We start from the raw sequence: 15,353 nt of genomic DNA, 5'->3' as shown, positions 1-15,353 counted from the left end.
AACGTTCTCAATTATCGACTCCTCTTCCTCTTATAAGCAGCCAATAATTTATAAAGCATTCACGGAATTGTTGACAAGACTCGAACATTTTTATTGGTTTATTTCACTGCCGAACCTACGCAGATCTCCGCGTAAACAAATCTTTATAAACAACTTCACTCACAAGTAACTTTAAAATTATGTTTCCTGACTTTTCTACGAAATTATAAAAAAGAAACTTAAATAAAAAATCTTAAAAAAAGGAATGATTTTTTTATTAATTTGTAGGGAAATAAAACAAAATAATTATCGATTTTCGACGAGGAAACTTTATTTCGCGAAAGGGGGTCGAGAAGTTGCATTACAATAACGTTTTTTCGTTTTCGTTCTGATTTTCATTCTCTTTTTAACAAAATAACTCTCGGAAACATTTAGTAGTAATAAAAATATAACGCGTTAGAAGTAATAAATGATAGTAATAATAATTAATTAATTAATTTTATTTAGAATTAGAAAGTCTATTATCTATAATATTTTTTTACCTTTAACTTTACATTTTTTTCTCTTCGTGCGCGTGTAGAGCTATTTCTTAAAATATTTTATTTATATAGATCTCTGATCTCTTCATATTTAGCTACTTAGCTTTCCGGGTTTTTCCTCGACTATTTTATGAATTTTTTAGTTTCAAATTAGATTTCACAAACCTTTAAATGAGCGTATTCATTTCTTAAGCTTTTTTTTTATTTTTTAGTCGAGGATTTTATCTTTTTAACCTTCTACAAACAATGACTATAAATTTAAGACACATGCAAGTACTGTAACGAACTTTTTACTTCTCTTTTTCCTTTTTACTTTTTTTATAAGCTATATCACATTATTTATACTACACATCTCGAAGTATTGGAAATTTATACTTATTCGCGTACATCAAAACGAAAAAAAAGTTCATTTAGAGTTCACTGCTTCTTATTTTAATTGAACAAATTAACTATCGGGGAATGTTTTAATTTTAAATGTAGTTAATCCCCTCAGTTAATAATGATTCAATCGCAAACTCGAACAAGATTTTTTTGCAATCACTTATTAACAAATTCCGTTCTATTTAGAATATTGAAAAACTCGAAAAATAATAATCGTTAAAGAAGAACTTAAATATTTAGAATTTATCTTCTTAGTTTTAAAATTTAATAAAAAATTAATCAAGTGAAATGTGATATGTGGCTTAAAACGAAGCCTCAACCAAATAAGTCCCATCCATACCGCCACCAGTTTGTTTACTTTGAGCGGCCGATGTAGCCGGCATATATTTCCCGCAACCTTGTTGATACCTTCTCGGGCAACATCTTCCGCAACACGACTGCAAAAGCCCTATAGATACCGCCGAATGCGCCGGGCTCGCCAACGGCGATGGCGATCCAGGTCGTTTTGGATGTCCGTTATAAGGAACCTCCAGTTCAACAAATTCGCGATCAGTCGTCTTCTCCAAACACCTCAAAAGATGATGGTGTTGCAACTCGAAAATGTCTTCCTCCCGATAATTATCGTCCAACTCAATTCCAGATTCTTGGGCTGCCAATCGAGCTTCCGCAGCCTTTTTCTTGCTGACAAATGCAGCTCCAGATGATGCCTTTGCAATACGGATTCTTGCTAATCTTGCTTTCTATAATTAAAAAAAAATTATTTGTAAAATTATTTTAATTTTAAATCTCCTTTAAATCTTTCGGTTACAAAGCGTAGAATCAATAGAGATTTGTATAACAAAGCAAAATTTTGTAAACAACTTGGATTCATGAAGAAAAAACAAAACACGTGACTCATAAAAGTTGGCACAAGATCAACACGCGAGATTTATGTAGATATTCATTTCTATAGAAGCGTTCGTATAAATTGAGGATCGGTTCATGTTGTTATCGGGATTTTAGAGCAGGCAGTTTCTTGACTAATAATAATAAATCAAAATAATAATAAAAAATCGATTTCTCTCGATGTCGTCCTAAACTAACGCCGAAATTAAGTTCCGGTCGCTTTGTTTTATTTTTACGTGATCACGAAAGCTCTATGTGTATTTAATTTTATATCTCACACCCAAGGACGGTAGAATCTAAGAGGATTGCTACATCCCGGGAAGAGGTGCACAAGCAACTACTATTTCACACTTTAAATTGGCAAATGCTCGAACTAACACTAGACCAAGAAGTAGAAACATTCGGATTTAGCCGTACGTCTGTTAAGACGGCTCCAGAGATTCCGACGAGATTCCAGTTCTGGGTATAGTGTTAGTTCTAGTTTTAGTTCAATAAAAATATACAACAATGTAACGTTGACTTGCTATTATCTTTTTCTTTTCTTCGTTTCTTTTTAATTCCCGTCTAAACACAACAACTTATTTTCGAATCGAAACGAAATTTAGCCGACTTGAAAATTTAACGAGTTTAAAAATAATTTTTACGCGAAAACCGATTTGAATTGAAGTTTGTATTTAAAGTTTCGTCATGAATGGATTCGATTGATCGGGATTGTTGTTGTATGTAAAGAGTTTGGACGTTGGCTCGTAACTCCTACGCTATTCTCTTCATGTCAACCATTATTATTTAGAGTTACAAACAAGAAACACATAAAATAGGCTTACCCGAACGCAGTCGTGGCATAAAAGTTTTATTGCCAAAAACACTTTAGTGTAGGCAAAAATGTTTGAAAAAATTTTTACGATTCTAAAACATTTTTTTTTGATACCGTGTTAATATTTAAATATTTGTTATTTTTTTTTTTACGGTTTTCATTCAAGATCAAATAACTATAAGTCTAATAAGTGAAAATACATTCTTTGACGTTAATAAACCTGTCATCGCTCCTGATGGTGGTAATTTGGAACTGATTCGAGCATACAATTTATATTATTCTGGCAAAGGAAAGGTGCTTAAGTTAATCTTGCTAAACAACCATTATATATAATATCTCGACGTCGAATACAGCTCTCCATTGTTTACAATACTCAATGTTGTAATCTTGTTACTCACCCTTTGGGCTTTTCGTTTATCGGCTCTTTGATTCTGATGATAAATTCTGCTAAAATTCGAAACAATAACCGGAACGGGAAGAGCGATTACCAAGACGCCGCTAAGAGAACAAACTCCACCGACGATTTTTCCCGCTATAGTCCCCGGAACCATATCCCCATAACTATTAAAAAACAGAAAATAAAACCTTAATAATTAGGGATAATTTAAAAAATCCTTCCTTACCCTAAAGTAGTCATAGTGACTATAGTATACCAAAAAGCGGCGGGTATTGAAGTGAAAGGTGTGCCACCAACGTTTTTCTCCGCATAAAACATAACGGTGGCGAAGATGATGATGGCCATGGCTAGCGAAAAGACGAGGAAGCCGAGCTCGGAAGCACAAGACTTGAGCGTGTAACCGAGGATGCGCAAACCTTGGGAGTGGCGCGAGAACTTGAAGATCCTAAAAACGCGAAACACGCGAAGAGTGACAAAGGCCCCGGAAACGTCGTCGTTATCGGTGATGCCGAGGCCAATATAATACGGCATTATGGCAACAACGTCTATGATGCTCATCACGCTACGAACGAATTTGTACCGATTCGGGGCCGCGAATAACCTGAGTAGATACTCGGCGGTAAAGATCATTACGCAGGCCGTGTCCAAACAGAAGAAAACTATTTTATAACGTTCACCACACGGAAGAGGACCCGCTCGACCAGGCCGTTTTCCGCACGGAACCGTTTCCACGACGTTTGCCATCACCGATACGGCAATAAAGAATCCGGTGACATAGTAAAAGACCAACGCCGCTGTTGAAGTGTGAGGATTTTCAAATGCCCTCCACATTTTCTGCCTAATATTAGTTAGTTGTTGAAGATTTTGGTCGCCGTTTTCCGATAATTTGTCATCCATGAGTCTTTCTGCATTTTCTCGTTTTCTGTCCCTGTAGTCTTCGTAACAGCAGTCGCCGATTACGTCCGGAAGAATGCCGAAAAATGCTAGCTCTTCGTCGTAGCTAGTTAAACACTCATGTTTCGGATAGTGCAATTTTCCAGTTCTATAATAATTGAGGATGTGTCGAAATATATCCGGATCTCTATCGAAAAAGTACTCTTTACAATCTTCGTCGTAGAAGAATTCTCGCTCGTTAGAACCGAGCAGAGTGTCAGGGTACTTCTCCAACGTGTTCCTCCACGTCTCAAACCTTCGTCCCGAGACGTTTATGAGCAGCTTTTCGTCGTCGGCTTTCCGACGATCCTTGGGAACGGGCGGCGGTGGGAGCGGATGGGTGGCTATGGGAACCCATCCTATGGCCGCCGCCCGCGCAAATGGCAGCCAAGCGGCGACCGACGCCATACTATGTGGAGGAATGTTCGTACACTGACTTTACTACTACAACATTACACCCATGTCGCGCGGTTAACCTGTTTGGGTTTGTTGTCGCGCTCGAGCATAATCAACACTGATGACGCGGATCGCGGTATATTTTCGGCACGCTTATTGCCATGTTGGCTCCCGGCTCTCGAGCCACACTGCGGATAATGCAGCTGCCGTCGGTCCCGCGACCGACGCCGACGCCGACTCCGAACGGTGGCGACGACGCCAGATCGACTCTGGCGCAAGCCCTTCAAACGTATCATCGATCCGGCTAATGGGGACGCACTTGATGCTCCGAAAATCTATACTCTCGCCAGTCTCGCCTTCAGTTCGTTTTACTCTACCAAATTCCTTCCTCTCAGCTACATTCTATTTTTAGACTTTCCACTACTTACCTTCACACCTGATCTTATCACATTGCCTAACTTTAACGTTACTTATATCCACAATACAATTATAATAGATCAGTCGTCGTCTCCTTGTAGTAATAAGTCAACAAATTTGTTACAGGTCAACAAGTCTTATTAACACCGAGAGCCTCTAACAAAAACATCATTGTTTTCGAATCAACAAAAACATATATTTTTGTTTTTTCTCACATTATTAGTAGTATAGTTAAGTATTTGAAAAATGTTAATCATTTTTTTGAAAATTCTGATTTATTACTAACTTCTTCATCGTAAAATAACGATTCCGTAATGATACGTCAAAAACCCGAATGTTTCTACTTCTAGGTCTATTGATAGAACTAAGAGGGATTAAGAGGGACTGTAGTCAACAAAAGCGTCCAGTTCTTGGCCTTTACGGATGACGTCGATATAATTACTAGAACGATAAGAGATATGATAGAAGCATTTCACCTCATAGAAAGAGCAGGGATGAAAAGTGGACTAATGTCACTAATGGAAATATTAATTAGGTCTAATTAGGAATTAGGACAGCTGCAAACTGCAAAACCTAACGGTAGGCGCACTCAACTTTGAACGTTGTACAGTTTGAGTATTTGGGCTTATTGTGAGCTATAAAGTACCAACTGCGTAGGACTCTAATACGACCGGTCCTATCACAGAGGGACGAAAGGCTACTCAGAACCTTTGAGATCAGTCAAGCCTAAGATCAAAAAGTATCGAAAATAACATAAGCGGCCTCGGCTTATATATTTGCTGATCTATTATATCTTAAAAAATCTCGCTACAATATCAATTATTGTACCTACCTTTAATTTTTCTTCATCGACATTTATACCGAATTATTTTTTATACTATTTATCTATGTCTTATTAGTTCAAATTAGTTAAAAATATTTTTTGGAATTAACAAAATAAAATGAAATATGAAAAGAAAGAAAACAAATATTTATTTTAAATATTTCTTTAATCAATGCTATTTTCTACAGAACTGTGTCCATTCGTGTTGCCCACGAAATACACTTTGTATCGTCATTTTTACCTTATTTCATTGGATATGGTATTGCCATTTTCATACACTTGACTGACTATTGCACTAAAAATTAAATATATTTTTTTTAACTTTTAGTAATTTCTTTAATTATTTTCGGGGTGTGGCCAAAATAAAAATATTTCACGAAACCTTGATTTGGGTTGGCTGCGGAATTCTCCCTTCCCTATACGTAATAATTAAGAATATAATTTTTTTTATTATTTTTTTCTATCTGTCCACCGTCGACGTTTAAAAATAAATAGTAAATAAGGTGCATAGTCGTGCAGAACAGTTTGTATTACACACAATCAATGACTAGAGGGTGCTGTCAACACTAATAGGTGGGGATTGCACAAAGTTCACAAAACAATACATTAAAAAAAAATACAGCACCCGCCAGGTTGGACAGCCAATATTATCATTTCAAATATTGGCTGTTCGAGAGTATTTATTTGTCAAGTGGTTAGTTCTTCACTAAACTAAATGTTTTTCCGTTTTTTATTTAAAAATGACTAGAAATGAACTATTACAGGAAAGACAGTGCTGACTAATTTGTAAACAATGTTTTTTTCTTTCAATCTACATGGTATTAAGGCATTTTGTGACACCAAAACATTGTCACCGTGTCTATTTTTGTTTAATATATAAATAACCGTACATCGATACTGATTTTTATTTATAAACAAAAGTTATTATTAGTTTCTTGTTTGTAAATATCTACAAAGCTCAATTTGAAAGCTAAGGGATGTTTTACGCCCAACATACAAAAATGACCGGTCGTCTCGACCAATTTAGTAGCAAAAGTGATTCCTGATCATACGTCATTTTAATATACATATTTTTCTCATTTAGATTTATGTACAAACTAAAAAAAGGAAAAAATAATAACAACATTTGGTCATTCTCTACTCGTAAAAAATTATTAAGAAAAACACGAAGTGTAAACAAAAGAACTACGCCGGTCTAAGTAATAAACTTATATTTTAAATAATAAAGAGGTATAAAACTTTAAAAAAATAAATAAATAATAAAGCCTCCTAAGTTATAAATAATAATAATAATTAAATCACAAGTGTACAACTATAGCATAGTTGGTATTATTGTTATTATTTTTTACTTTCTATTTATTTCTAAGTATTTAATTTTTTCAATAAAAAGAAAACAAAAAAAGCTATACAATTAATATAATACATTTTCTCTTAAGAAAACCTCTTTTTTAATTTTTTTGGTACGCAAAATAGGTGCTCTACGGGCACAGTGTACCCTCGATTTTTTAAGAACACGCGGTATTTCCCTTACACAAAAACGTATCATCCATGACATTAATATACCAAATTTTTGTGCTAAAATATAATCTTGTTTTACCCTAAAAGGTTTTTTGTTCACCTAAGTACATATTTTGTGTAGAAAATACATCTGCGTTCTATTTTCTTGTATTTTTTATGTAAAGTTATCTTGTTGTATTTGACCTATTCGTAAAAAACGAAAAAAATCTATGTAATAAACAGTAAAAAAAATCAGGATCACAATTGTAACTAAATTAATGCATACACAACATTTACAAAGTTGGAACTTTAATTAATACAGTATAAAATAAAAAAATAAATCGCTTCACAAACTGTAACTCCGATTTTAAAAATTAAGTATTTAATTTTGGAAGCACGTCCCTGTATTTCAAACAAACAAAAGCGCCCATAAATCATTAATAAGTAAAAAAACTACAATATAAAAAAACTTGGAACGATATTATAATATAAATAAATTAATAAATATATAAATAGTATTTTTTTACTATTTACACGTGCAGAATGCTTTATAAGTGACTACGACGGCTTAACGTTTATTTTATTGTCTTTCGCAATTTATTTAATTCTTTTTCTTTTTTTTTTTTGATTTGAAACGTTTAACATATTTTTTTCCCAAACAGAATCTTCAAATAACTAAACATTACATATTTTAAAATATAGTTGAATCCACCTCGGGATTTGTCTAAAACAGCTCATTTTAGCCAGCTTATGCTTACTTTTTACAACTAAACCTCAAGATGGAACACAATCATTACATTTCCTAACATACCCGAACAAAATTAAACCGATATATGAAAAATTATTAATTAAAATTTCAAAGTCAAAGCCCCTCAATTTAGAGGTCGATTTTTTCGTAACCGCTTGATGAAAAAAATAGCGGTTATGTTTGTTGTAATCACTGAAAATTTCTAAGTAACATAAATGAATTTGAAAAATTTCGGCTAAACGGTTTTTTTATATCACGAATTTATCGAAAAAGATAGCCGACTTTCTCAACTTTGCGATGTTTTTTTTCAAAAACTAACCGACCAAAAGACGTAATTTTTTGGTCGATCAGGCAAGCTACCACTGTTCGACAGTTCTTGAGAAAAAAAATCGCAAGGTGGACAAAGTTGCCGATACCCTCAAAAATCGGGTACTTTTTCATTTAATTCGTGATAAAAAGAAAAACGCGGCGCCGCAAAATTTTCTAATTCATATACATACATATGTTACATTGAAATGTTCAGGGATTACAACAAACTTTGGCGCAATTTTTTTTATCGAACGGTTGCGAAGATATCAGTCTCTAAATCGAGTGGACTTGTCTATGCATTGTAGCTAAATGCATAATTTTAACACATGATTGATTCAAAAACGGTTCATTGTTTCGTTATGAGCCAAAACACGTCGATTTCTATTTTATATTAGCCCTGCTATTTTAATGTGAAATGTTTTTATGTAAACTCTATATATTACATACAGTATTTTCTAATAGAATTAAATAAGACGAACATCATTTTCTTTAGGAATATATAAAAATTTCACCTCATATCTTCTTTTCAAACAAATGGAATTTACTACTGTAACAAATACTGAATTCTTTAATCATTGAGACGTTTCCATATTAATAAAGTACAGTATTATTTATCTCTTAATGCAACTAACAAATAAGTTGCAGATTTCATTCGGTTAGAAAAGATTAACTGAACTCAAACAATTTTGTTTACTAAAACATTTGGGGTAATAAAAAATAAAAATCGTTTGTGAAATTTGATGGAAAGGGTTACATTTGACGCGCACTATATTTATGAATATAAAAAAATGGTGTACTTGAAGCAATCTGAATGGGAAAAATCGCCGTTTTATATTTAAAGCACCCTTTACTAAACCAAACAATAACGGAAATATTCGAAAAGGAATGTTAAGATTTTCTTTTTTATTTACGAACCTGATATTATCACAAGTGTACTTTACAACCAAAGAAATTAACACTTCGAGTCGTCCATCTCGTTCCGGTTGTACAAAATATTTAAATTTACGTAGGAATGTTACACGAGAATGTTTTTTTTTCGTCGTTTTACATCTATTACAGTTTTCTTTTTAAATCTCAACAAATGACTAGTAGTTTTCAATCATCACGTTGAACTTTTTTAGAGATCTGGTCACTATTAACATAGATTCATATAAATATAAAAACAAGTGAACCCCTATAGGTCAAATACATCCTGCCACAGTCGAACGAGGTTCTCTGTTCTCCTCCCTTTATCTTTGTGTCTTCTCATGTTATTTTTCATCGTCTCCTTGTTTATTTTTTTTTACTTTATTTTATACTTTTATTTTTACTTTATACTTATTATTTTGTTTTATTTTGCTGGTCGCACGCGAGTGTTGCAACAATGTTCACAGCATCAATAGTTGTCGATCACGGAACGCATGTCACAACACGTCATCCTCGTCGACTTCATTGTCTAAATCTACATCGTTATCTTGGTCGTCGTGGTCCATACCCGGCGACAACTGTTGGTGCAAAATCGTGTTCGCCGCCTTCGGATCTTCGTCTTTCCATTTATCCATAGACCGTCTTCTCGCGTTCATGAAGAAGTTTCCAACCGTCGTTGGCTCCAGTCCTAGCTGTCTTGCAATTGTCACTTGCATCTCTTTCGACGGTCGCTTTGTTTCCTATAATAAATAGTTATAATAAAAAAATAAATTAATTTTTTTTAACATTTTTACCTTAAAAATAGCCTGAAGTGTACGACGTTGTAGGTCGGTGAAAACCAATCTGGGCTTCTTGGGTGTAGGTATTTGATCTGATTGATTCGCATTGTCTTCTTTCCTCTTGCAACCTAATGAAGAACAAAGAAATTCTTCATTGTCTTTGGACAGAAACATACTGGATTAATAACATTCTCTGACATAGTAACCAAAATCTCTGCCAGGAGGAACAACCAAGACCATTTTTTTCCTGTTCCTCCCGTCATCATATTTTATAAATATAGCAATATTCTAATACTTACTGCCTCGTTGAGGTATCTGTGCAGCTGTAACAGAAAAGAAATAAAACTTTATTTACCAAATCCACCTTCTTATTTATGATCAACATTTATCTCGTTTTTATCTAATTATTAACTAGCTTTTTTAAGCACCTCTAGGGTTCTTTGAATGTTAATAAACAAAATTAGAGATTTTTATAGAACATACAGCTCAAATTGAAACATATATCAAATAACATCAAAACGATTACTATTTATTAATTCTATTTGATGAACACAAAAGATAACATGAAGAGGTACATTTTCTAAAATCTTTATTTGTACTCTTTATGTTACGGAAAGCGTCACGGATGGAATCTCGAATGAAAATGATTTCAACATGTTATTATTAACCCAACAAAATAACATAAAATGTGTTAATTAATTAAATAATAAATTTAAATTTTGTTAATTTTGATTTGTGTGAAGAAACATTTTTTAATTTCTAAAAATCAGGTGCAGTTCGTCCACCGTTGGCTTCGTTCGTATCTATAATTTCGCACAAGTTCGGTCGGTATTGATTTTCCGAACAGCTGTGGGGCCCATTTTGTGGTGGGGGCAAAGTATGTTCCTTCGATAGCGCAGCTCTGAAGCTTTAAAACTTCAGGATAAAAACTGGACGTAGATGAATTATTTTATTTTAATATTGTTTAAATTTCTTTTATTTTCACCTCAAACTAATAATTGTCACATTTCAATTTCAATTTGATCTTAATTACGGTTAAGTTAGTAAAAATAAAAATTAATAAAATTTGTTAGTAATTAAATAGCGTAAAAGAATTAAGTTAATAACTAATTTTAAAGAGAGAAATTTGATTTGACAAAAAAGTAAATAAATGAATTTTTTTAATGTCTGAATAAGTTTCGACTTCTAAAAAGTAGGTAGTCAAAAAGAAACGAAATAAAAATGTAAGGTCGGGTTTCGTTGGGGGAACAGACATTAAAGTGCAGGAAAGGATAGCGTACAACATTGAAATGCCTGACTTGCAAGTGAAATCAATATATCGATTTTACAAATTAGGTGGAATTTTCCGACATTCCCGCGAGTTCGTGAGTCATAGGAGCTTGTAGCAGGTCTCCGTGGTTCGAACTAAAAGAATATTGTGACAATCTTTATGAGGTGGTAACATTTAATGGAGTAGGAAATTGTTAATATTTTTTAATTAATTTGAAGCATATTTAGAGCCATGCTCACTCAAAAAAAGTTAAAGCGTCCTCATCGTGGTTCATGCACTGCCATCAGCTATTTGGTTATTAGAGTTTGGATATACCCATCGTTATCGCCATTAGGGAAACACAGATAAATGATTACATGCAGTATTAGTTTAAATTTTCGTTTAATACATTCCACAGAGAGACAGATATAACTCACAAGCACGTTGATGAGGGTGATTTTCTCCTATTCGGGTTGACTGCCCTCACGTTTACATTGCTCATCTGGCAGTCTGCAATGAAAACAAGAGAGTAGTCAACAACAACAGTAACCACTAAGCAATAGGGCTAAGACAATCCTCGGTCCTAAAATAACAACGTTAGAGATCTCTCTGGTCACAGTATTTGGATATACTTTTCATCCGTGTATCATCTCTCGGCATTTTTTATTTCTCATTATTTTATTTTTATCTTATAAAATTCAGAAGAGCACCCAAAATCTATTATTGACATAAAAAGTTTTGGCAAAGTAAGAATAATTCTTTATATTTATATTATTATACAGCCTCGAGATTTGTATTCTGGGTGCGCCACTGAAATTGAAATACAAACAAATTTAAAAGTTCCACTCGTGACGTCGTAAGGGTAGAGAGGTTTGAGTGGGGATGAGAATATTATCAACGTCAGTGAAAATCAATACTTTACCTATATAGACTACGATCACGTGCGTTTTTCGATTTGCTCCATCGATAACTCAATCCTACATCGGCCCGGAAGAAGCGTAAAAAATTAAAATAGAGAAACAAAAAGAAGGAAAGGGGGGGACAAAAATAAATTGAACAAACAATAAATAAATTGCGAGAAATTAGTAATAAAGCGCGCGGCTTCACGGTTTACCGTAGTAGTTTTCCTGTTGCCCTTTTTTTTTACTTTTTTTAGGTTTCTCAAAATGTGAAGGGGGACGATTTACGGACGTATGTCGTTTAGTGTGGGCCAAAAATAAGGAAAGCATATCCAAACTCTAATGTTAAGTAGATCGTTTGTGCAATAATAAAGTGTAAGAGTATGTATAATAGAAAAGAAAGGTAAATAATACAAGAGAAAACTCGTTTTGTAAGAGCCCTTATTCGGCACCCCTCTTGTCGAAGGCGAGGTTTGAGGGAACACAAAAAGTACTGACCTGCAAGCCTCAGGGCGGACATCCTTTGAAATTCGGGTTCTTGAAGCCACTTCCACATCCTCCTGAAGGTCTCGCGTCCCGATTTGAGTTTCGACCACGGTTTCGGGTTTCTCAACAGGTCCGATAACGTCCCTTGGGATCTGCATAAAACCCTTTGGGCGAAGATGGCCTGCGGTATACTATATCGCTTCAATTCGGCGCTGATCCTTTGCGCTAATTCTTTGGTGTTAATTTCCTCGACGTCCGTTGAGATCGTGGTCACGTTGAGTGCGTTCTGCGAGGATCCTTTGGCAGGAATCTGCTGAACGGACTGTTGTTGTTGTTGGTTTTGTTGTTGGACCTGTTGTTGCTGTTGTTGCGCGGGTTGTTGCTGGAGACTTAGAACTGGCGGCGAGGGCGAACATTCCCTTTGAGGAGGTGCTGCGATTTGGACCAACGTCGGTGGATGGTGTTGAAGTGTCAGTCCGTTCAGAGTTGCACCACTAAAACTAGTTACCAAACTACCACCGGGCGAGTTCAAAGATGCCGACGGAGGGCTGAGTTGAGGACTCTGAAGTTGTCTTCCTACGAGCTCACGTTGAGTCCCGTACGGGGAATCGTAACTCGGGGGCGACATGCTCTTCTGAGGCGAGGGTAATCCGTTTTGGCTATAGGCGCTTTGGGGGCTGATGGGGCTCGGTTGCTGTTGCATGCCCATTCCCGGTGACGAGTAGTTGTGCGGGGGCGTGATGTCCATGTTAGGCATCGCATACGCGGTGTTTACGTTCACTCCCAAACCCAGGCCGATACCCAAACCGTTGTTTTGCATGACGGTGAAGGAACCGGTAACATTACTAGCGTGTCCGTACGCGAACTTGTCGGACATCGTTGAGATGGGGGGCAACGGCTGTAGCGGCGTCAACGTCGCATAAGACGAACTGGGGCTGTACCCCGGGGGCGACATTCTCCCGTTAACGGACGTCAGCGTCTGATACGTCGGTTCAGGTTGTAACGTGCGAAAGTCGGTGGTGTCTATCATGTTGGCGACGCTGACTGACGTCGGGGAAAGTTTTCCAGGACTAAGGAGCTCCGAGTCCCTGGACTCCTCCTGGGCCTGGACGATGACGGATAGGGCTCCGTCGGCCTCCTCTTGCTTCACTAACCGCCTCTCGACAACGGCCCTCGGTACGAGCCTCATGCGTACGGACTGCGCGTCTACTGTTTCATTAACATCAACCCCCTGTTCGTTCAGCGCCTGGTGTTCGATCATCTTACCGATATTATCCATCATCGCGACGAAAATCGAACCACCTCACGCACTAGCATGTCGAATTGACGATAATCGTCGGCCGATTGCGCGCAAAAATGGACGACCGGTCGGACGCCATGAGCGCACTTTGTTTATGACAGCGGCGGCGTCCGCCGTCGCGACGCTTCTTCTATCGTTGAACGCGCACACGAAAAACACGGACGCCGTCGACTTTCGCGCCCGCACATCGTCGACGACGACGTCGCAGATCGACAATTTTATGTTATCCCGATTGGCCTCGGCCCTATGTTCCCTTTTTCCGCCGATCCGAGGGATTTCGATTTTGTACTTAGGCGGAAAACGAAACGCGAACGACCGGTCGATACCGAGTTGAATGGGGAGCGCGCATAACCAGGTGGGCCTTCGTATGCGCCCTCGTGATGCGTACGCCAGTAACGCGCAGCTGCTAGGGTTGCTCCCTACACCCTCATATTGTTCCGACTCCCTTCCAACAAACTCCTAACGGTACTCGACGTTGCTCGTCGTCGTACGTCGTCCGCCACTGTTCGCCACTCGCCCTTCGACGTCTGTCTCCGCGGCGTCGCGTCGTGCCGCTATGAACCAACAACATTTGCACCTTATCTCTTCGTTCCACACTCCTCACCACTATCGCTTGCTATTGCACCTTTCGATAGGGAGATATCCGGACATCTGTTTCCTAAAATTACGCATATACACAAACGATTTTCGACTAAATATATGGGTAAACAGACTATTCCTTTTGTTCTTTTCTCACAACCCGATTTTATAGCACACTATACTGGTATTAACTTCAAAAACTTAAAACAATTCTAATATTTCTTTAAGACTTAAAGTTGGTAATCTTTCAATTTAACACACAAACATAAAAAGTACCCGTAAAAGCGCGAATTTTCCATTCGGTTTTTACGCATAAATCGAATTAAAACTATGATTTTAAATTGTTTGTGACTTCAATTTCTATTTTAATTATGTTAAATAACATAATAATATAACAGAACTTTCCGCAGCTTGAAGGCAAATACTAAAATACGTCGTATTTTGAACCACCGATCGATAAATTCAAAATTTTCCCGGAATTGCGTTCTCTATTTTTGATACGTAGATATCATTTTGTCTGCTTCTTGAAACTTTCATTTTATTTTCCATCTATTGAAAGATGGCGCTGTCATCTACTTTCACTTGAATTTTAAGACTTTTAATTTTTTCACTTAATTTAAATTAAAAGAAAGGAATGAGAATATATACACCTGCCATAATCTAAAACACAAACGTGTCCAATTTTATTAGAGATTATAACTATAAAAAAATTTTGTTACAACAATATTACTATTTGTAGTATACTTCGAATTCCGGACGTTACTTTTAACAGCATGAAAAACTACTCTATAAAATCTTTCTCGATATTTATGCATCTGAGAGCAAAAGTGAAAAAGACCAATATTATTACGAATAAAATTTGCTTAAACTTTTGTTTTAAGTTTTTTTGTAGTATGTTCCGACTTCAACATCATCAACTTTTGTTCTTATTGTTCGATGCATACTACAAATAATTGTAATAGATTCATTGTAATAATCATTGTAATTAGATTTTTGTGTAGTTTTACAATCCGTAATAAAATTTTGAATGTATTCGC

At 36.1% G+C, this 15,353-nt stretch overlaps 2 protein-coding genes across 5 annotated transcripts; both read right to left on the bottom strand.

Annotated features, from left to right (window-relative positions):
- Positions 1 to 285: 285 nt before the first annotated feature.
- LOC111414248 (Potassium voltage-gated channel protein Shal) lies at positions 286 to 4,551 on the bottom strand. The gene is made up of 3 exons (XM_023045536.2): positions 3,222 to 4,551; positions 2,997 to 3,159; positions 286 to 1,639 (listed from the first exon to the last, which is right to left on the bottom strand). The coding sequence occupies exons 1-3, from the start codon at positions 4,334 to 4,336 to the stop codon at positions 1,202 to 1,204; spliced, it is 1,716 nt and encodes a 571-aa protein (XP_022901304.1). The 5' UTR covers positions 4,337 to 4,551; the 3' UTR covers positions 286 to 1,201.
- A 1,160-nt stretch (positions 4,552 to 5,711) lies between these two features.
- On the bottom strand, positions 5,712 to 14,213 carry LOC111414234 (homeobox protein onecut). Of its 4 annotated transcripts, XM_023045518.2 has the most exons (5): positions 12,450 to 14,208; positions 11,490 to 11,562; positions 10,103 to 10,126; positions 9,819 to 9,931; positions 9,682 to 9,764 (listed from the first exon to the last, which is right to left on the bottom strand). In XM_023045518.2, the coding sequence occupies exons 1-4, from the start codon at positions 13,717 to 13,719 to the stop codon at positions 9,820 to 9,822; spliced, it is 1,479 nt and encodes a 492-aa protein (XP_022901286.1). In that variant the 5' UTR covers positions 13,720 to 14,208; the 3' UTR covers positions 9,682 to 9,764; position 9,819. The 4 variants fall into 4 exon arrangements, with proteins under 4 accessions (XP_022901284.1, XP_022901285.1, XP_022901286.1 ...); XM_023045516.2 differs by lacking the exon at positions 11,490 to 11,562 and having other exon boundaries at positions 5,712 to 9,764; positions 9,819 to 9,961; positions 12,450 to 14,201; XM_023045517.2 differs by lacking the exon at positions 11,490 to 11,562 and having other exon boundaries at positions 5,712 to 9,764; positions 12,450 to 14,201.
- Between the last annotated feature and the right edge of the window lie 1,140 nt (positions 14,214 to 15,353).

This window comes from Onthophagus taurus, chromosome 8, assembly GCF_036711975.1.
Source record: "Onthophagus taurus isolate NC chromosome 8, IU_Otau_3.0, whole genome shotgun sequence".
NCBI classification, from domain to species: domain Eukaryota; kingdom Metazoa; phylum Arthropoda; class Insecta; order Coleoptera; family Scarabaeidae; genus Onthophagus; species Onthophagus taurus.
This window is presented reverse-complemented; position numbering and strand designations above follow the sequence as displayed.

Bases quoted from the DNA above. Each gene is read 5' to 3' on its own strand.
- LOC111414248 (XM_023045536.2), bottom strand. From the start codon at position 4,336: ATGGCGTCGGTCGCCGCTTGGCTGCCATTTGCGCGGGCGGCGGCCATA. The intron at 3,160-3,221 runs GTAAGGAAGGAT...GTTTTTTAATAG, and splicing joins GTCACTATGACTACTTTAGG to TTATGGGGATATGGTTCCGG. The intron at 1,640-2,996 runs GTGAGTAACAAG...TTTTAATTATAG, and splicing joins ATAAACGAAAAGCCCAAAGG to AAAGCAAGATTAGCAAGAAT.
- LOC111414234 (XM_023045516.2), bottom strand. From the start codon at position 13,719: ATGATGGATAATATCGGTAAGATGATCGAACACCAGGCGCTGAACGAA. The intron at 9,962-10,102 runs GTAAGTATTAGA...TTCTGTCCAAAG, and splicing joins ACAGATACCTCAACGAGGCA to ACAATGAAGAATTTCTTTGT. The intron at 9,765-9,818 runs GTAAAAATGTTA...TATTTATTATAG, and splicing joins CACTTCAGGCTATTTTTAAG to GAAACAAAGCGACCGTCGAA.